This window comes from Nansenia antarctica, assembly GCF_963989245.1.
Source record: "Nansenia antarctica genome assembly, chromosome: 15".
NCBI classification, from domain to species: domain Eukaryota; kingdom Metazoa; phylum Chordata; class Actinopteri; order Argentiniformes; family Microstomatidae; genus Nansenia; species Nansenia antarctica.
In genome coordinates, this window is record NC_137685.1 from 5,682,830 (window position 1) to 5,704,795 (window position 21,966).

Consider the following 21,966-nt stretch of genomic DNA (forward strand, 5'->3'; position numbering starts at 1 on the left):
CCAACACTGCAATCCTAGAGACTCCATCTGAGCCTACTATGCTGGGTAGGTTCCAACCCAAGGAATCTAATCTAGTCTCAGACATGTCGTGATCTTAGAATTATAAGGTTCTATCTCCGTTTAGGGCAGTTCAGAGATATTGAGCGTCAACGTTTTTACATTCCATTATGTTTTGTGAGATGGAACCTTTGTATTTTATGAATTTCTAACTCAATTTTGACCAAAAATGGAGATAGAACCTTATAATTATAACGTCACGATGTACATTGTGTATTAATGTAAGTGAGTTTCATATTTCATGACTCCTGTCTTTCTTTCAGACAATCACAATCGTATGGTGGTGTCCATCTGTGACTACCCCTCACACAGTCTGTCAGGATCCAGCATCCACCTTGGGGAGAGGCTCATTGTCCTATCAGAGTAAGTGACAGGCATGCATGGAGCAGTGAGAGTACATTATATATAGGGGCATGTGGCCACATGTCGAAGTGTCCTTGGGCAAGACACTGAACCCCAAATTGCTCCCAGTGAGCGGGCCGGCGCCTTGCATGGTAGCTTGCCGCCATTGGTGTGTGAATGTGTGTGTGGATGGGTGAATGAGAGGCCGTTGTAAAGCGCTTTGGATAAAGGCTCTATATAAGTGCAGTGCAGTCCAATATAGCATGTGGTGGTAGCTTGACGATACTGACTTCTCTCTTTTTGCAGTGATGGGGAATATCTGTTGGTGAAATCTACAACAACCGGCGAGGAGTTCTACATCCCCAGCAACTACACTGCTACAGTGATTAACAGGTCAGACACCAATACAGGGTCAACTTGATCAACAGTCTCTTCAAAACTATAACTTAGAAATAAGAAGCGCCAGACATACATTTTTCTCTAAGATCATAAACAACAATATCAATAACGCCTGCATCCTTTTCAAAACTGTTAACAGACTAACAAATCCCCCAACACCCATTGCTCAGGAATTTCACTTGACTAGTAAACGCAATGAGCTTTTTAAACAATCAAATAGAAACCATTAGACAAGGCATTCGAGCCTATATACTGTAAAGGAGCTGTTCGTAAATTGCAGCTCATCCAAAACGCCGCTGCTAGGGTCCTAACAAAAACAAAGAAGTTTGAACACATTACACCAAATCCTGAGATCCCTGCACTGGCTACCAGTCTCTCAGAGAATTGAATTCAAAATCCAAATTACATACAAATCACAAAATGGTCTTGGACCAAAATACATATCAGATCCCCTCCCACCCTATATTCCCGCAAGGCCCCTATGGTCAGCTGAGACTAATCAGCTAATCATTCCAAGAGTGAAAACAAAATGTTCCTGGAACAAACTCCCTGAAGAAATCAAACAGGCCCAAACCCTTAAAATATTTAAATCTAAACTAAAGACCATCATGTTTTGCAACAGTTATGATTAAACACTAACACTTCTATCAATGTCTTTTATCCATTAACTATTGTCTTATTAAATGTTTTATCAATTTACTTCTTATATTTGCTTTCATTCATTGTCATTTTTATTTTCTCTTGCTGTATTTTTAAATAATGTACGTAAAGCACTTTGAATTGCCCCTGTTGTATGAAATGTGCTATACAAATAAACTTGCCTTGCCTCTCTTGGGCTGCATACCTACAGTATGCATGTAAACATCCATAACTCTTATCGGTGTAATGAGGTCAGTTGGATGCTTCTGAAATATCCATTTTAATATGAGAGGTGGGGACTTCACTGTTAGGTGGGAGCCTGCCCCCCTGTGTAGGTGAACTCTTACTGTAGGCAGAGATCTGGAACAATGCGTTTGTTTTGACTCTGCCTGAATGACATCATCATCAATGTCCTAAATATCGTGAGCTTAGAATTATAAGGTTCTATCTCCGTTTAGGGTAGTTCAGAGATATTGAGCGTCAAAGTTTTTACATTCCATTATGTTTTGTGAGATGGAACCTTTGTATTTTATTAATTACTAGCTCAAAAATGTCAACATTTTAAAAAATAACACCACACAGGCATTAATAAACACCTAATGGATCAGATTATGTAAAAAACTACATTTTGACCAAAAATTGAGATAGAACCTTATAATTCTAACGTCACGATCAGTGTAATGAGGTCAGTTGGGTGCTTCTGAAGGATCCATTTTAATAGGGGATTGATATGAGAGGTGGGGACTTCACTGTTAGGTGGGAGGCTGCCCCCCTGTGTAGGTGAACTGTGACTGTAGGCAGAGATCTGGAACAATGCGTTGTTTGTTTTGACTCTGCCTGAATGACATCATCATCAATGTCCTATGTCAGACCTCCCCCAGTGGGGATGATAGCAGCTGTAGTTCCAGTGGACTTTCCAGGTGGAGTGTCATATCTTCTGCTCCTTCTTTCCTGTTCGGTAGGAGTGTCAATGTATCGTGACGTTAGAATTATAAGGTTCTATCTCCATTTTTGGTCGAAATTGAGTTTTTTACATAATCTGATCCATTAGGTGTTTATTAATGCCTGTGTGGTGTTATTTTTAAAATGTTGAAATTTTTGAGTTAATAATTAATAAAGTAAAAATAGTTCCATCTCACAAAACATAATGGAATGTAAAAACTTTGACAATCAATATCTCTAAACTACCCTAAACGGAGATAGAACCTTCTCATTCTAAACGGAGATAGAACCTTATCATTCTAAACGGAGATAGAACCTTATCATTCTAAACGGAGATAGAACCTTATCATTCTAAACGGAGATAGAACCTTATAATTCGAAACGGAGATAGAACCTTATCATTCTAAACGGAGATAGAACCTTATCATTCTAAGATCACGGTATGATGGTTGTGTTCTCTTTCTCACCACGGTGATCTAATGTCTCTGGTGGGTTCTCTGTCTCTCTGACCAGGTGGCAGTTCACAGGCATCAGCAGGCTGAAGGCAGAGGAGCTGCTGTTCCTGCCACACAACCAGACTGGAGCCTTTCTGGTCCGAGAGAGTCAGACTAACAGAGGTTAGTCCATCATCAGGACTGAGAGTCCTCCTTTTATCTGATTAATTTAAGTGTATTTGTTATGGTAGTATGGTACATGTGGGAATACGGTACATGTGGGAAAACTAGGGTTAGGTGCTAGGGTGCTACGGTTAGCCTTTCCCACATGTACTGTATTCCCACATGTACCGTAACATATATAAGTTTAACCACAAGTATCCAACTAGAGTGCTTTCGTACTGGTTTGTGATAAGAGCTTCCTGTTTTGTTTTTGGTCTCAGAATCTTACTCACTTTCGGTCCTCGATCAGGGACCCAACTCATACCAGGGCTCAGTGAAGCACTACCAAATTTGTCGCCTTCAAAACAGCTGGCTGTACATTTCCCCCGGTCTCACCTTCCCTTCCTTGGATCATCTGGTCAAACACTACTCTGGTGGGTACAGGTCTACCAACAACAGCCTGAAATGCAGGTCTATGTTGCATGAAATGAATGAAATAATGTAGTTCAGTTCCTAGTCAGTTATGCAGGGAGGGTGTACTGTTACCTTGATTTGATTTATTTGATTGATTGATTGATTTGTTGACCAGGGACAGTACACATTAATAAACCAGTTGGTAAATGAGTTAGTGTTTTTGTTGTCCCTGTTGTCCCTGTTGTTTGTTGTCCCTGTTGTCCCTGTGGCCAGATGTCATAAGCCGATGTCATAAGCCGTTCTCTCTTGGCATCTTAATGAGGTGCATGGAGAGAGAACGTCCTAAAAATGCTGTGTCTCTCCACAGAGTCGGCAGACGGACTGTGCTCTGTGCTAGGGGAACCATGCTTCATCCGTGGTTCAAACAACGTTCCAGAGGTGACCAGACCCCAACCCAGAGCTATCAGGCGGCCCACCATTAACTGGAGGGATGTTAGCAGGTGGGACACATTCCTTAATTTATATTGTGATCACATTGTCACACGAAGCATCCTACAGTGGAGTAATCGCTGTGTGCCTCTCCTCCCCTCAGCTCGATGATCTTCAATAAGGGCAGAGCTGACTCAGGGAACTCTCCTGTGAGTGAGGGGCTGAGAGATGCCATCAGCTCCTACCTCTACCTGACAGAGAGCAGCTGTGAGGACTGTGGCAGACTCTGTGACACCTGAGGAGACGGAGGATGGAGCCGTGAGAAGGAGACATCAGAGACATTGACATTTTGGGCATTTAGCAGACGCCTTTATCCAAAGTGACTTACGACAAATATATTTGTCTAAGTAAGTGAATCATCTATCCACCAGTCATAACTGGAAAAAGTAATCTATGCTCGGGTCAGGGGTCATTGGCAGTTGTAACGCTAGAAGAAGGAAGAAATAAAGACACTATAGTTTATTTTATTTTATCAGTACTTATAACTGTAGAGGGGATGTGCATGTCTCAGGAGGGACAGTTAAGGGGTAGCCTGAAGAGATGGATCTTCAGTCTACGGTGGATGATAGGGGAGTGACTCTGCAATCCTGACAGCAGTGGGAAGCTCATTCCACCAGCGGGTTGCCAGGACAGTGAAGAGCCGTGACCGGGTAGCACAACTGCTGCATCCACGTAAAGGCGGTGGCTGCCGGTCGGCCAGCAAAGGTGGAAAAGCGGAGTGAACAGGGCAGGTGTTTGGGGGGGTCACCATTGCTCGCAGATAGGAAGAGGCTGTTCCCTTTGCCGCCCGGTAGGCAAGCACCAGAGTCTTGAATCTGGTGCGAGCTGCTATTGGGAGCCAGTGAAGGGTGAGACACGTGGGTTTGTCATTTTACATTCCATTATGTTTTGTGAGATGGAACCTTTGTATTTTATTAATTACTAACTAAAACATTTCAACATTTAAAAAAATAACACCACACAGGCATTAATAAACACCTAATGGATCAGATTATGTAAAAAACTCAATTTTGACAAAAATGGAGATAGAACCTTATAATTCTAACGTCACGAGATGGCGACTTCCACTTTAGGCTTTGCCGAAAAGCATCGAGGAGGTTATGGAAAACACAATTTCCAACCTTCAATACTATGTAGTACAGTTCATTTGTACCACCTGTGGTTGGCAAGATGTGTCGGTTGGCAGTTAGGTTGTCAGAGGGGGGGCTCTGTTCAGAGATAGTAGCCTTTGTGCTAATGCTTTATTAAATGTTGTCTTGAGAGCATACTGCAGGGGCTGTATTTAAATAAACTATTTAAGTGACTGGAGCAGTGGAACATTTGAGCTCATGTCGATTCCATTGCACTGCTTGCCCCCACAGAAACACCTATGGACTGGTGTCTCTTTATCAAAGAATGTTGAGAAAGGCTATGCATTCAAATGCTTCCATGGAAAGAATGATTGTAAAACAAATATTCTTATTTTTTTTAATATTAAATATATATATGTTTTAAATAAATTAAGTGTTGAATGAATGAATGAGACGTGGGATATGACGTGGGATAAGACACGTTCAAAGTAAACCTAGGGGCACTGGATCATGTGGAATGAATAACGGGGGGCTAAAACAAGTTCTGATGGATGTCAGTTAAACTTGACTGAATGTGTAATATTTTGTTTGTTTCAACCCACACACGAATGAATGAATGAATTAATGAATGAAAGCTTTATTTCGAACATGTGAAAAAAGAAATAGTTATAAAAAATAAAATAAAAATACTCAGAGATTAAAAATAAAATAAAAATACTCAGAGATTAATAATTAATAATCTACAGTTAACTTCAATATTAATATAATATTTTTTACATTTAATTTAATTTATGTACGTATTTACATATTTACCAACAATAGAAAACAGATAATGTAAATAAACAAATAATCAGTGAAAACACACGACGCAACATATCTGATTGTGTGGTGCCTTATAAAAAAATCGTACCAATAGATGGCGCTAGACACCTGGAAACATTTCCATCAAAGACCCACAAACTTCCTGCTTGGAACAGTTCTGCCAGGAAGGGAAGAAGAAGAAGGCATAATGGCGACGCTTGTGGGGTCCGAGTCCCCTCGGACGGCTGGAGGAAAACAGCGCAGGAACCACCACGGCAACATCGTCACCAAGCTCCGGCAGAGCCAGGTGGCAGGGCAGGGCTACCGCCGAGGGACGCAGGTCAGTCAGACACCCGAGAGGGCGATGTCTTCTGTACGATTCAAGTAGCAGAAATTAGGCCCATCGATCAAGCCTGGGACTCGCGTAGAAACCTCTGCCTGGAATCAAGACGTCGTGTCCTGAGCCCAAGCGGCTTGATCCAAGGCCTCGTCGGTTCCCGTAGCTGGTCAAACTGGAGTAAAAAAGCGAATATAGCAAAACGCTTTTATCTGACTACATAGACTTATTAAGCTATTGTGCTTGTTGCTAGGTTACGTTTCCAGTTGACAAGCTGTCAAGTTAGCTAAGACAGAACGTTTGGCTACTAACAATGTGCTAAGTTCTTTGTTGATAATATTAGCTGTCAATATCGCGAGATTAGAATGATAAGGTTCTAGAATCTCCGTTTAGAATGATAAGGTTCTATCTCCGTTTAGAATGAGAAGGTTCTATCTCCGTTTAGAATGAGAAGGTTCTATCTCCGTTTAGAATGAGAAGGTTCTATCTCCGTTTAGAATGATAAGGTTCTATCTCCGTTTAGAATGAGAAGGTTCTATCTCCGTTTAGGGCAGTTCAGAGATATTGAGCGTCAAAGTTTTTACATTCCATTATGTTTTGTGAGATGGAACCTTTGTATTTTATTAATTAACTAACTAAAAAAATGTCAACATTTTAAAAATAACACCACACAGGCATTAATAAACACCTAATGGATCAGATGTAAAAAAACAAAAAAACATTTTGACAAAAATGGAGATAGAACCTTATAATGTCTAACGTCACGAATTATAGTAACTAACCACCGATTTCGCCTAGCTTAGCTGGGTTGGATACTAACGTTAGCTTAGCTTAGCTATTCTTCTAACGCTACTAATGTTGACGAGCTAAGCTCACTTTAGCATATCCAAAGCAAAGTTTAGCATATAACAAACTGATACCGTTAGATAACTTGGTCCCATCTGTTTCTGCCAATATTGTGTTTTTATATCTTAAGATATGCTTATGAATTGACAGTTAGCTAGCTAGCTGTTGGTAGCAGCGCTCAGCCATGTTAATGTGTAGCTTAGCTGCTGGGTCTGATTCCTTATAACATCATTGTTAGTCAGGGACATTGAGTCATAAACACCAAGGATGTTATTGTCAACTGGAGACGATGTTTGAGATCCTTTGCAAGACATTTGCGACTTTTTTTTAAGGCTTAAAAAGCCTATAGACTGTACGAGTTGTTCAATAAGAAGTGGTTACGTAAGGATGTCAGCCACACTGCCACTAGCTGCCTCTCTGCCTTACCCCTGTTAACCCCCAGCTGAGCTTTAGGATATTACTAGTATGTTTTTGATGCTTGATTATTATTTCAAGCTGTGATTATATGTCCAATGATCTGTGTTTTCTGAACTACAATTACAGTTGCAATCTTAGTTTTTACATTTACATTTACATTTTTGGCATTTAGCAGACGCCTTATTCCAAAGCGACTTACAATCAATACATTTGAATACCAAGCATGTGAATCAGCAATCCACCATTCGTTGCAGGAAGAGTAATCTAGCTCGGGCCGGGGCCACTGATAGAAGGAAAAACCTTCTCCCTATCGCCTTCTACTAAACACTTAGTGTTTGCACCGGTCATATCTTGCCTGATATTGATATGGGTTAGACTAGGAAAACGTTTCATTTCTAATCAACAGTCTTGTCTACCATACTGTATTGTGGATTTAAGGCATAGCCCTAGTGACTATATGTAAGCCCACCAGATTTTAAAAGATGATTGTTGGAATAGGCCTTATACCTCGCTGAAGTTGTGTTATCATGTCATGAACATCATAGATCTTTTTTTTTCTTCTCTCCAGCAATCATTCATTGATGACAGTTAGCAGTAGGCCTATCTATTTACAATTTATTGGCCTATCTATTTATTTCCTGTTTACAAGGGGATTGTCCGTCCAAATTAGGGGTTGAACTTGATTATACTGTATCCCAATCTGTTTCTGTTTCTTCCCTCAGACACGCCCTCTTCAATTAGCTAATAATAATAATAATAATAAAAATGCCCTAAGCATAATTATATTAGCATGTTTATCTTAACCCCTTGAATAGAACATTTTCTATTAAACTATTAGCCTAATAAGTTCATATTACATGTTAGCATGTTATAACATTTTTTGTAGAGCAAATCTTAGTGGCTTGTGTGCTGTGCTTGTGTCCCAAAAATGACTCCTTCAGTCTCAGTCAGTCTGTCTCATTTCAATCTGTTGAAGTATAGCTGCCCTGCTCAGCTCCATGGCCAACTTCTATCAAACAAAAGGCAAGCCACTGGCCTATGTTGTTGGTCTGCAGGTTTTTGGTTCTCAATGTTACAATAATTGAAAGCATGATCATGATTTGGGATGGTGGGGAATCGGGGATATACTATCTGCAAAGTTTAAATTGGGAGAGGATGTGGATGGAGAAGTTGTGTGATGAGGGAGGGTAGAACAACATTCTTAACTGGCAGTGTGCTGATACTGGTCTTGCTTAGCCTAACATCACCTATAAAAAAGGCTAATGATATACATACCCATACTCTATGTTCTTTGCCTAGCATGTTGTGAGCTTAGAATGATAAGGTTCTATCTCCGTTTAGGGTAGTTCAGAGATATTGAGCGTCAAAGTTTTTACATTCCATTATGTTTTGAGAGATGGAACCTTTGTATTTTATGAATTACTAACTCAAAAATGTCAACATTTAAAAAAAAGAACACCACACAGGCATTAATAAACACCTAATGGATCAGATTATGTAAAAAAAAACTCAATTTTGACAAAAATTGAGATAGAAGAACCTTATATTTCTTCTAACGCCACGATGTATCTGTGTGATATGCCGTCACCTTCATATGGAGTTGTCCGTTGTGTCCCAGCTGCCAGAGACCCTGCTCCAGGAGAGGGACAAGCGGGCCAAATGGCACGGCATCCCCGTGCTGCTGCAGAAGCTCTACGAGAGCAGCCATCCCAACAGTGACCTTTCCCATACTCACAGCCTACTAAAGGTACGCCACAACAAGCCCCACCACCACCTCACCAATATCCAGGTCCTTGACTCACTGCATGTCATGTGTGCTCTACTTTTGGCATAAACAGGGGTGCAAACTTGTCACCTTTCTGCTAAATTAGCTGTTTTTAACTCAAAATATGTCGGGCAGCTAGGTACAGTTCCAGACAGCATGGAGAACACAGTCACAGTAAACTGTTTTCGAAGTATTTGCAGGTGTTAAGGTCAGGGCTGCCGCTACTTACACATGCATCATTGTTAGACCACCGTTAGTGCTAGCGATATCTATTTAACACCGTTAGTGCTGGCACTACCCCCGTAAAAAAAAAAAGTCTCCTCTAAGGTTAGCCACGCATTGAGAATTTTCTTCGTTTTCACCTTTTTGGGTTTGCACCCCTGCATAAAGAAACCATGGCTATCTGTCTTTGTTTTGGCAGGAATTATCATCCCTTCTCTCCATGGAGGCCATGTCTTTTGTCACAGAGGACAGGAAGACAGCTCAGGAATCCACCTTCCCCAACACATACACCTTTGACCTCTTTGGTGGAGTAGATGTAAGTTCACATATGTGTGCTATGTATGCCGTGTTCTTAGTGTGTGGTTGTTATTTCCCTAGTCTGTACTGGCCTGAACCGTTTGGAATATGTTTGACTCAGCTATGTTGACTCTTCAATTCCAATTTGTGTTATGTGACCTACTGAGATATCATCAGGTGAATTAAGCAATATCACACACGAGGGAGTGTGTTATACTGAATATCAGCACGGCTGTGATTCGGTCGTACAACCTCGAGTTCAAATGGACTGTTGCCTAGTAACCTGAACACAAACATGTAGTCTAATTAACGGTCATTTAGTAGAACATCTGTGCGGCGGAGTGATGCATATAGTTAAAAGTCCCAGTGCTGTTATACTGTAAATATCAGCACTCATGGAATGCCTCTTGTCCAATCAAATTACTTGGTCGGAACTAACTGTTGTAGAAATGACGTTATTTTCCCATTCCTCACAGCTGCTTGTGGAGATCTTGATGAGGCCCACTCTCACTATGCAGAAGAAGAAACCTAACAGTAAGAAGAAGAAATATGCTTTGATGTCGCTTCTCACACTCAGTATCCTGAATAGAGGGAAGACGGAACTGTAATGATGAAATGTTTATCTTTGTATGTCTGTGTCTTGACCTTGCAGTGAACGATGACTTGGTCAAGGACTGCCTTAGTGTTCTTTACAACTGTTGCATATGTGTAAGTAACCCTTTTACACTTTGTCATACTGTTGATATTGCATTAATGTTGTGTTGTTGCTGGTATGGTATTGGTTGGTACCAACCACTGCCACAATTTCTAAATAAGACCTCATAACAATAATTGCCTTTATCAGGATAAATGATTATTGTCTGTGTAGCGGACCATTGCCCCACATGAAAAGGACTTCGAGAAACCTCAGCCTCTTCCTCGACAAACCTTATTTAATATGTAATTAATCTCTCTCATATTCTCAGACGGAAGGAGTCACCAAGAGCCTTGCAGCGAGGGACGACTTTGTCCTTTTTCTCTTCACCTTGATGACTAACAAGAAGACGTTTCTCCAGACTGCCACTTTAATCGAGGATATTCTTGGGGTCAAAAAGGTAGCTCAAGCAAGAGCAGCTCTTTGAGGACAGATTGCAACATGACATTACGTGAGCTTAGAATGATAAGGTTCTATCTCCGTTTAGGGTAGTTCAGAGATATTGAGCGTCAAAGTTTTTACATTCCATTATGTTTTGTGAGATTTGTGACCTTTGTATTTTATGAATTACTAACTCAAAAATGTCAACATTTTTAAAATAACACCACACAGGCATTAATAAACACCTAATGGATCAGATTATGTAAAAAAAACTCAATTTTGACAAAAATGGAGATAGAACCTTATAATTCAAGATCACAATTAGTTCTATGAATCATAGTGTGGAGAGCCTCTAATTATGACTGTCATGCCAATGCTGATTCACGTATTGGTTCCGTGTCTCAGGAGATGATCCAGCTGGAGGGGATCCCCAACCTGTCCGGTCTGGTCCAGAGCTTCGACCAGCAGCAGCTGGCGAACTTCTGCCGCATCCTCTCCGTCACCATCTCAGAGCCTGACGTAGGCAACGACGACAAACACACCCTGCTGGCCAAGAACGCCCAGCAGAAACGCAACGCTAGCCCCTCCCGGGCCGAGGTCAACCAAGGTAGGGCCGGGATACACAGAGATTTGGGCGGCTGTGGCGCAGGAGGTAGAGCCGCCGTCTAATGATCGCAAGGTTGGCAGATCGGCAGTTTGAGCCCCGGCTGGCCACATGTCGAAGTGTCCTTGGGCAAGACACTGAACCCCAAATTGCTCCGGCGGGCCGGCGCCTTGCATGGTAGCTTGCCGCCATTGGTGTGTGGATGTGTGTGTGAATGGGTGAATGAGAGGCCGTTGTTAAGCGCTTTGGATAAAGGCGCTATATAAGTGCAGTCCATTTACCATTTAGAATGGTTTAATAAAAGACTTGGGGAAAGTCGTCCTAACTGTAGCTGATGTGGTTAATCATGGAAATTACTCCTTGATCGTCATCTCAATCGACCCCTGCTTTGTGGTGGTGTTGTAAGTCAGGGTTCCCGCACTGGTCTTAAAAATACTTTAAGTCTAAAATCCAGCAATCCAATGTATAAGGCCTAAAAAGGTCTTACATTTCAGGTATTTGGTCTAAAAATGAGATCCTGCAAGGAAATCAGTCCGACCACATCTATTTACACGGAAATTAATCAAGCTGGAACCAAAGAAATGCCAATTCGCATTTCCTTTTTTGTCTGTATGGCAGTGAAATCCCAAATTTCAGCACCTCTAGGATGACAAAAAGCTATCATACACTGTCGCGAATAGATCTACAATTCTATTGAAATAGGTCTAAAAAGGGTCTTAAAAGGTCTTAAATGTGACTTGTTGAAACTTGTAGGAACCCTGGTTAGTAGTTCTCTTTGAGTCTCTTGTCTGTGTGCTGTCGGATCAATGAATAACCCTGTCCTGTCCTCTGTCGCTCCCAGTGACCCTCCTGAACATCCCCGGCTTCATCGAGCGTCTGTGTAAGCTGGCGACCAGGAAGGTGTCAGAGGCCACAGGGGCGTCAAACTTCCTGCAGGAGCTGGAGGACTGGTACACGTGGCTGGACAACGCGCTGGTGCTGGACGCTCTCATGCAGATGGCCACAGAGGATGCGGAGCACAGCAGCACAGGTCAGCAGCTCCCTCCCTCCCTCACACTCTGGCTGCACCTTCCAAATCAACTCTCTCAACACGTATATGTCTATCACGAATGCTACGTGTAGAGGCATCCTCCTGCTTGTTTTTCATTTCAGGGGTGCAAACTTGCTAAATTAGCCGTTTCTATCTCAAAATATGTCATCCATGTGAATTGTGTAGATCTGCAAAAAATATTATTTTTTTGGGGGGGGGTTTAAGTCTCATCCAAGTCACATGATGTGCGAGCTAACTAATCTCCCTGTCTGCTAAACTCTGCTGCTGTTGAAATAACTTTTAGCTTCAGGGAGCTAGGTACAGTTCCAGACAGCATAGAGAACACTTGACTTAGGTCCTTTTTCTTCGGGTGTGAAGAGTAGGGCCTCCAACGAGTTTACGCCACCGGTCTCTGTCCCTCGCCACAGCGGCCGCCGCCTCCCAGGATCTTAGACCCAGCATGTCACGCTCCCTCTCGACGGTTCTTCTCCAGGTTTCTTTGGGGCATAGAGAACACAGTCACGGTAAACTGTTTTCGAAGTAATTCTGCAGGTGTTAAGGTCAGGGCTGCCGCTACTTACACATGCATCATTGTTAGACCACCGTTAGTGCTAGCGGTATCTATTTAACAACATTAGTGCTAGCGCTATCCCCCCTAAGGTTAGCCTGCAAAAAAAAAAAGTGTCACCTTTTTGGGCCATCAACAGTTTGTACCCCTGCATTTATTCCTGCTCTTGATCTCCTGTCCCATCAGAGTCGTCAGACGAGAGCTCTCTGGCCACCAGCCCTCTCCGAACCCGTCTGCCCCAGTCCATGAAGATCGTCCATGAGATCATGTACAAGGTGGAGGTGCTCTATGTCCTGTGTGTGCTGCTCATGGGTCGCCAGAGGAACCAGGTGAGGCACCAAAAGACCAGAGTATGGGTTAAGACAGGAGTGGGGGTTGCGGTGCAAGGCCAGAGCTTTGGTTTTTGACCACCTCATGCCTCTCTCTCTTTCACAGGTACACAAGATGTTGGCAGAGTTCCGTCTGATCCCTGGCCTCAACAATCTCTTTGACAAGCTGATCTGGAGGAAGTACACTTCCTCCAATCACGTGGTCCACGGCCAGAATGAGAACTGTGACTGCAGTCCGGTAATTACCCCACTGAAAATCTTCATTAGCCCTGATATAGAAATATCTGTATAATGTTTGTTTGCTTCTCTTTTGGCAGACATGCAAGTCAAGTCATTCAAAAACGATTGTTCTTACCTTGTTGTTCCTTCAGGAAATATCCTTCAAAATCCAGTTCCTGAGGCTACTCCAGAGCTTCAGTGACCACCACGAGTAAGTAACCTTCCAACAGCTTCTGTACCAGTTTTATCGTCTCATTTTTACATTTTTACGTTTTTGGCATTTAGCAGACGCCTTATTCCAAAGCGACTTACAATCAATACATTTGACTAAGAGAGTGAATCATCAATCCACCAGTCGTAGCAGGAAGAGTAATCTAGCTCAGGCCCGGGGCCATTGATGGAAGGAACAACCATCTTCTATCACCTTCTTCTAAACCTAGTTTTTTTTAAATATATAGACACTGGAAAAACAGAGAAACAGTACAAGGGGGTCAATAGACGTTTTTAGGGGACACAGTAGAGGGGAAAAGCGGGTGTCTCCAGGAGACGCAGTTCTGGGGGGGCAGTAGATGTCTCAGGGGGAGATGTCTCCACACTAGCGTTGCTGCGGACTAAGGCTGTCCTTTCTTTCAGGAACAAGTACCTGCTCCTGAACAGTCAGGAACTGAACGAGCTGAGTGCCATCTCTCTGAAAGCCAACATCCCAGAGGTGGAGGCTCTGGTCAACACAGACAGGAGCCTAGTGTGTGATGGGAAGAAAGGTCTCCTCACACGTCTCCTCACCGTCATGAAGAGAGAGCCACCAGACTCCTCTTTCAGGTAAGACGAGAACCCCCTTAGGTCAAATGTCTGGTTGTGTGTGTGTCATTTAACTGGATGTGCAAAAGCAGAAAACGAAAGAAAACTTTTGAGTGTTTCCTCGGAATAACCGGGAAATGTTCCGTATAGAAAATCCGGGGTCATGACTTTTCATTGGCCGAGTAGCTGTTCCATACCTAATAAATATTTGTCTTCTCTGCAGGTTCTGGCAGGCGAGAGCAGTGGAAAGTTTCCTCAGGGGAGCCACCTCCTACGCAGACCAGATGTTCCTGCTGAAGAGGGGACTGCTGGAGGTGAGGATGCTGCTAGGAATCCTGGGTGTGAAATGCCTCGTTCCCAATGTTCTAGTCTGAGAAGACTGCAGACCGACTGTTAGCTGTGTCACTCCCTTCTGCACCAGGGATGCTGTAATGTCATGTTCTGCCTCCCCTTATTGTTATTATTATTGTTGTTATTATTATTATTGTTGTTATTTTTATTATTGTTGTTGTTTTTATTATTATTGTTGTTATTTTGTTCTTATTGTTATTGTTATTGTCTGTGTCTCCCTCTCCAGCACATACTGTTCTGCATCATTGATAGCGGCTGTAAGTCCAGAGACGTCCTGCAGAGCTACTTTGACCTCCTGGGGGAGCTCATGAAGTTTAACATCGACGCCTTCAAGAGGTTCAACAAATACGTCAACACTGATGAGAAGGTAGGCACCCTCGAGTATCACCTACCTTCACTCATACTGGTGAGAAGGTCGGAACCCTCACCTACATTCACTTCATTCTTCTATAAACTATCAGTCACACACTCGGTAAGACACATCGGTAAGACACTGAAACCCCAAATTGCTCCCAATGCGCAGGCTGCCGCCTTGCATGGTAGATTGCCGCCATTGGTGTGTGAATGTGTGTGTGTAATTTTGCCATTTAGCAGACGCTTTTAATCCAAAGCGATTTACAATTACAGATTACAGGGACATTCCCCCTGGAGTAACTGAGGGCTAAGTGCCTTACTCAAGGGCACACTAGTAGTGGTGTGGTTTCAGGCGGGATTTGAACTCACAACCTTCCGATCACAAGTCCAACTCACTATCCACTAGACCACCACTATCGCGTGTGTGTGTGTGTGTGTGTGTGTGTGTGTGTGTGTGTGTGTGTGTGTGTGTGTGTGTGTGTGTGTGTGTGTGTGTGTGTGTGTGTGTGTGTGTGTGTGTGTGTGTGTGTGTGTGTGTGTGTGTGTGTGTGTGTGTGTGTGTGTGTGTGTGTGTGTGTGTGTGTGTGTGTGTGTGTGTGTGTGTGTGTGTGTGTGTGTGTGTGTGTGTGTGTGTGTGTGTGTGTGTGTGTGTGTGTGTGTGTGTGTGTGTGTGTGGCTGTGTGTGTGTGTGTGTGTGTGTGTGTGTGTGTGTGTGTGTGTGTGTGTGTGTGTGTGTGTGGCCACTGTAAAGCATATAAATAAGTGCAGTCCATTTACCAGTCACTTCATCACACAAGTCTTGGTTTCTTAGATCACAAATGCAATTATGCTACTCGCGGAGCAAAAAGCAGAGCATTGTCTAACAGTGTGGATTTCTAACAATGAAGTAGTTGATTGTCCTGAGAGTTGAGAAATGTGTGTTTATGTAATGCTTTGTCTTGTTTCTCCCCCTCTGCTCCAGTTCCAGACGTTCCTGACCCAGATCAACAGCTCCCTGGTCGACTCCAACATGCTGGTGCGCTGCATCGTCTTGTCTCTGGACCGCTTCGAGAGCCAGACAGAGGACGTCAAAGGTAAACCCGTGGCTGTGTGTACATCTACATGTGTGCGTGGAGGTTTACATCAGAGCCTGTCCCGTTGAAGGAATAGTGAGGTGAATCAGTGGTATATGTTCTTATTCGGTTGTTAAGTCGTGACGTGTTTCCGGGTCCAACGTTGGCTGAGGCGCTCTCTTCGAAATGCCTCAGTAATAATAATAATTCATTATATTTATATAGCGCTTTTCCAAGGCTCAAAGACCGTGACAATATGGGGAAAACGGGAAAGTGCTGTGTCCCTTGTTGTATGAATAGATCAGAGTCTAAAAAATGATTGAACTGTCATTCTACCGCTGTAGTACACTGGTACTCTGGTGCGGGGAAATTCTGGTTTGCACCCGGAAATTGCTAAACGAAACGTTTGACGTCAGACTTGACAACCGAATTGTCTGTTAACGCTGACTTGTATTGTATTCCTGCAGTGGTGGAGGTGTTGTCAGAGTGCTGTCTGCTGTCCTACATGGCTCGGGTGGAGAACAGGCTGTCCTTCCTCTTCAGGCTGGTCAACATCATCAACGTCCAGACTCTCACACAGGTCTGGCCTTGCACATTCTCTTTTTCAATAGAGAAGGCCTTGGTATTCTTTTCAAGGCCAATGTTCCTTTTGTTCAGGCGTTTTACATTTACACCATTTAGCAGACACTTTTGTCCAAAACAACATACAATTATGACAAAATCATGACCTTCTGATCACCAGTCCAACTCACTATCCACTAATGAGCGGACACTTTCTTTACAATGCTGTTTATGGCCTGGGGTGGTCTAGCACCATGACCTACAGTGCATGTCGGCATGGGTTCGAATCTGACCCATGCCCTGTTGCGACACCCTCACTTTCCTGTCTTTCTCCGCTGTCTCTTTTTCCTCTGTTTATCCAATACAAATGACCAATATAAGAGTGGGACTGGCCCACTCAAAAAACATCCTCTAAAACAACAAAACAATACTGTTCATTGAAAGGAGTTGACAAAAGTACCATCTTACAAAGATAAATGAATGAATCAGAATCAGTCAGATTTGACACCGTGTGCTATTAGTTTAGATTCCATTGAATACATCACCAGTTGTGCTGTTTAGTTTCTCTGGCTTTCTGATACGACTACTGACCGATCCTCCCCTGCCCTCCCCTGGCCCAGGAGAACGTGAGCTGCCTAAACACCAGCCTGGTCGTCCTGATGCTGGCCAGGAGGCGGGGCAAGTTGCCCTTCTACCTCAACGCCCTGAGAGAGAAGGAGTACGCTGAGAGATACCCTGGCTGCCTGCTCAACAACTTTCACAACCTGCTGCGTTTCTGGCAGCGACACTACCTCAACAAGGACAAGGACAGCACCTGTCTGGAGAACGTGAGTGTCCTCACCTCTCAATGAGAATTAAAACCATGAACGTCATTGACATTGAAACTGATGTTATTTGCAGTCTTTCAGTAGTCACAGGCCGTGTACACACTTGGCTTCTTTTCCCAGAATGCATTTCGCACCCGCCAGCAGCGGGCAATTTAATAAATCGTCCATTTTAAACCTCCTTTTTCCTTTTCCCATAGGGTTGTATGTAAAAAGGCGCTGAAGGCCGCGGTTTCTTCTAAAAAACAGAAGTGTGAACTCCAGTTTGAACACGACCTAACCCCACATGTCTCTTCCGTCTCCTTCAGAGTTCCTGCGTGCCCTTCAGCTACTGGAAGGAGACGGTGTCAGTGCTGCTGAACTCAGACAGGACTTCTCAGTGTGCCATAGCCAGCTACATCGACGAGCCCTACATGGACCTGGACAGGGACCTGCTGGAGGATTAACCCACACAGGAGCAGAGGGGGCTGTGGGGACAGGGGTGGGGGAGGTCGCTGGTGGGTATGGACACCTGATGTAGGTGATGATGACGACCCCGGGGAGCGAACCTAGGGGTCAGCCAGCGACCTGGAAGTGCTATTGTGGCTGTTTTGTGGCAGAGACTCCTGGGTAATGCTGTCTGTAACTTGGCCAGGAGGCAGTTGGTTATTGAGGACAGGAGGAGGGATGTGCCTGGCTGTCTTCACTTGTGCCTCCTTTTCTCTTTGTCTCAAAGGGAGGAGGGGAACCACGGCAACCGTCCCAGCCCCCCTTCCCCCCCCGCCCCTCCCCCCCCCCCCCCCATAGTAGAAAACGGAGACATTTAAGGGACCTTGAAATACTCATATGTTGGTGGTGTGCTTTAGGTGAAATCAAAATAGAGCCTTTTTATATAATACATATACGACAAAATATATGGAAATAAAAAAATATATGTATGATGCAACAAATTATATATAATACAACAACAAAAAAATATGATTTGTTTTCACATGGACTTGAGTTGTGAAAACGGAGGCCTAGAGTTTGTTTCCGAAGACTGGTGTCAACTATCACCCTAAAGCTCGCGCCACTGGTGTGCCACAGGACGGAGAGGATACACAGCCCCTGCCCCCTCCCCCCTCCCTACTGGCTCTGCTTTAGATAAGTGGACATCGACACCATGTATGCCACTGTCTGTGAGATTTAAGCCTGATTTATACTCCTGCGTCGAATTTACGCGCGGCTACGCCGTAGCCTACGCGAGGGCTCTCCAAGTTTATAGTTCTACGTTGGTCCGCGGACCGCGTCGCGTTGGTCGGTGTACTCATAGCGGCATAATAGCGATTAAAAAAACATATTTGTATTATGCTTGTTGTAAAGAAAATGTCTATAATGCATTGAAATGACAGTAAACTAAGATAATAAGATGGTTATCATACATTTTCAAATCTTTATTAATAAGTAATTACAGAAAAAGTAAATGACATTTCTGTCATGACTTCCGCATTTACGAGAGAGTCGGAATGTGACGCTACCAAGCGGACCAATCACAGTTCTTATGGATAACTTTACATTAAATATGTCTATCATAAATATAATTTAAACCCAACGAACAGCCATGGGGCTCCCGGTAACTAATCATTTATTTCTAAATAAACAGGATTGTACATCTCGTAAATGTGAATCGCGCTCCTTATAGGAAGGCTGTGCCTGACACTCAACGGAGCTCAAAGCGGCATAATAGCGATCTTTTTGTTGTTATGCTTGTTGTAAATAAAAGTTCTATGATGCATTGAAATGACATTAAACTAAGATAATACGATGGTTATCATAATTGTTCAAATCTTTATTAATAAGTAATTACAGAAAAAGTAAATGACATTTCTGTCTTGGCTTCCGCATTTTGGCCAACGAGAGAGTCGGAATCATGTCATAATCATGTGCTACCAAGCGGACCAATCACAGAGCTTACGGTTGCGTAGGCACTGCCGCGTACTTACATTTTTGGAGAGGTGCGCGTCAATCTACGCCGTAGCCTACGCAAGCTACGCCGTCGATTTTACGCAGAAGCATAAACTGGGCTTTAGGGGGGCTGCCCACCACTGGTTGCAGAGATGGCGTTGGCTTGGGCTTGTTCAGTGGTCTTTTTGAAGTGAAAATGAACAGCGTTTTCAGTGATCCGTATGTAGGTCTACTCTCTTAGGTGAATCTAGTTGACTGGTGCTTTTCGGCTTAACTCAGCCTCGTCCAGGTAGCTTGTGGGTCCGCTGAGATGTGTCACCCCGCATATGGGGGGGGGGGGCTCAGTCTCACACAAACGCCATCAACCCCTTTTCACGGCATCACCAGAGAATGTTTCATCCCCTGACGAGTCGACGAAACGTTTTCCCTTTCTTTTTCAGACATGTTTTTTTTGGTTTTCATCTTGTTGAAATAGTAGCTTTTAGTTCTTGAGAAACTGTAGAATAAAAAAAAAAGAAAGAAAACATTGCACAGTGGAAAATTGTTTTAATTGTTTGTTGTATTTTAACATGTTTTTGTTGGAAAAAACGATTTCATTTTGTATCAGACTTATGTATCCATGGAGTGAACGGTGGTTTGGGAGGAGAATAAACTATGCAGGCTCTAGTGTAAAAATCCCGCTTCTTTGTCCCAGTTGTCACAAAGGTTTCTGTAACTCCTTAGCATGACTAGCCTTCAACCAAACAGCAACGCTATGCTGCATCACTCGATTGTTTTCCAGTCAACCACCTAACATCTGAGATCTCACCACAAGCCTAGATGTTGACAATCTTCTGTCTTTATATGGTGATTCAGTGCATGGCACCACCTCTAATGTGATTGGCTAGGTCGAGGAGGGGGCGGGGGGCGGTGGTCATGTAACTATGGCCAGAATGTTCCAATGTTGCCGTGGAAATGGATGCTGCGCTTAGCGAGCACTTTGCGTCACTCGACAGACAAAAACAAATAGGATTCCCAGCAAATGATATTGATTGAGCTACCTCATTTTACAACCCAGCTCTATAGATGAAACCACTACTCTTCACTAGCGGGGTGCATGTTGAAACGGTGTGACCTTTTTTTGTTTCCGATGTTTTCCTTTCAACTTTTTTTCCATGTTCACGTGAATGAATGTATGAAAGCATTCTGTTCATCATCTAGTTGGCCGCAATGAAATCTGTTTTGGTAGTGCTTTGTGTGGACACATGCTTTCTCTATTATGTTCACAGTATTTGGTGTTTTTTAATTACCCACACTCCTCCTAACAGCCAAGAAGTGACTCATAGGTTTTAATGTACCCTGATCTTGTCAATAGTGGTGCAATAGTCATTTTTCGCTCAGTGCTTCACACAAAAGTGACTGAAATTCACTACTATACGTGGAAAACCACCATCGATGATGGGCCAGGTCCTCCATAGAGCCTGCGATGTTCATAGGGTTGGTACTGGTTCAGCACCCTTGCTCTACCAGAGCTCCACTGTCCTTTCATGTGTTCAGTCCGCTGTGATTCAAACGGAGCCGTTGCCATGAGAACACCATGAATGTTGCACTCTCCCGGAGACACAACAGCCTGTTGAAGCCCATATTGTCTGTTTTAGTTAGTTTGCTAACGTCATCACTAGATATAGTGCTGAGGATGGGATGTAGCTCTTTTATTCTGATGAATTATCCTCCTTCAATCCCACTTTCCCCCCTCAAAATGTTTGTTTATACAAATTTACTTCACTGACTTGAAGAGATGACACAGAGAGCTATCGTCATACTTTCAACCCCCAAGACATGCTGAGAAATTGTTGGAAGTCTGGCCTGAGATTTTTTGTTATGTTGCTTATTGAGCATTTTGTGTGTTTTCTTTTCTTTTTTCTTTTTCCGCTGCAAGCCTTTGACGAGGCATTGTAGCCCCTTTTTTGACTATCTGGTGCTTGGTTTGGTTTGATTTGATTGTAAACCTCCCGCCTTCTCCGTAGAATCATGATTTGCTGGAGTTGTTTCAGTCACTGTGGCAGAAAATAACACGCCAGTTTCGAGTGTCCCTTGTTTGACTGTGTGCATGTGTGGTGTAGCTGAGAGTAACTGTAACCGTTGGGGATGAATGATAAAACAGCGTCAGTGGATACCTAGGAAACTGATCATTAAAACCTTATCGTTTAGTTTTTACTCTCGTTTCCTCAGAAGTATGCTATAATTATAACTGTTTGAAACCGATCTGCTTTATGTACTTGTAGCTTTTGTCTTGACATTGAAAATGAATATTCGTGGGGGAGATGCACATGCACATACTTGTTTGTAGTTAATGAATATCTTCGGAGCCATCGTCACCCAGGAAGTGTGTTGTGTGGGCTGACCTTGAGCTCTGTCCTAGCTCTCAGCATATTCATACAACCCCCCGACATTTAGTTTTTCATCCTGACACACAGTTCACCATCCCCCTCACCCCCATTTCTGTCCCTCTAATTCTGGTTTTCGATCTTCATTTCTTGATTTAACAATCTAGTTTGTGAATTCAATATAATGATAACAATCATAATAAATTCTCACAATTTTCTCTTGAATGTGTGTATGTTGTGTTTTGTTTTCAAGTGGTCTCTCTCTCTCATCATATACCT

The 21,966-nt window shown here is 43.2% G+C and overlaps 2 protein-coding genes across 2 annotated transcripts; both read left to right on the forward strand.

The window, feature by feature from the left end:
- Positions 1 to 334: 334 nt before the first annotated feature.
- On the forward strand, positions 335 to 4,117 carry sla2a (Src like adaptor 2a; the record flags this gene model as incomplete). The annotated part of the gene is made up of 6 exons (XM_080545787.1): positions 335 to 420; positions 706 to 792; positions 2,893 to 2,996; positions 3,257 to 3,409; positions 3,757 to 3,889; positions 3,982 to 4,117. 6 exons carry the CDS (start codon positions 335 to 337, stop codon positions 4,115 to 4,117), a joined length of 699 nt encoding a protein of 232 aa, XP_080401913.1.
- A 1,840-nt stretch (positions 4,118 to 5,957) lies between these two features.
- trpc4apa (transient receptor potential cation channel, subfamily C, member 4 associated protein a) lies at positions 5,958 to 21,892 on the forward strand (the record flags this gene model as incomplete). The annotated part of the gene is made up of 18 exons (XM_080545923.1): positions 5,958 to 6,089; positions 8,968 to 9,096; positions 9,536 to 9,652; positions 10,110 to 10,167; positions 10,286 to 10,341; positions 10,599 to 10,727; positions 11,114 to 11,315; positions 12,154 to 12,342; positions 13,097 to 13,239; positions 13,346 to 13,477; positions 13,611 to 13,669; positions 14,092 to 14,277; positions 14,480 to 14,570; positions 14,834 to 14,974; positions 15,923 to 16,034; positions 16,481 to 16,593; positions 17,195 to 17,401; positions 17,707 to 21,892. 18 exons carry the CDS (start codon positions 5,958 to 5,960, stop codon positions 17,842 to 17,844), a joined length of 2,334 nt encoding a protein of 777 aa, XP_080402049.1. The 3' UTR covers positions 17,845 to 21,892.
- Positions 21,893 to 21,966: the final 74 nt, after the last annotated feature.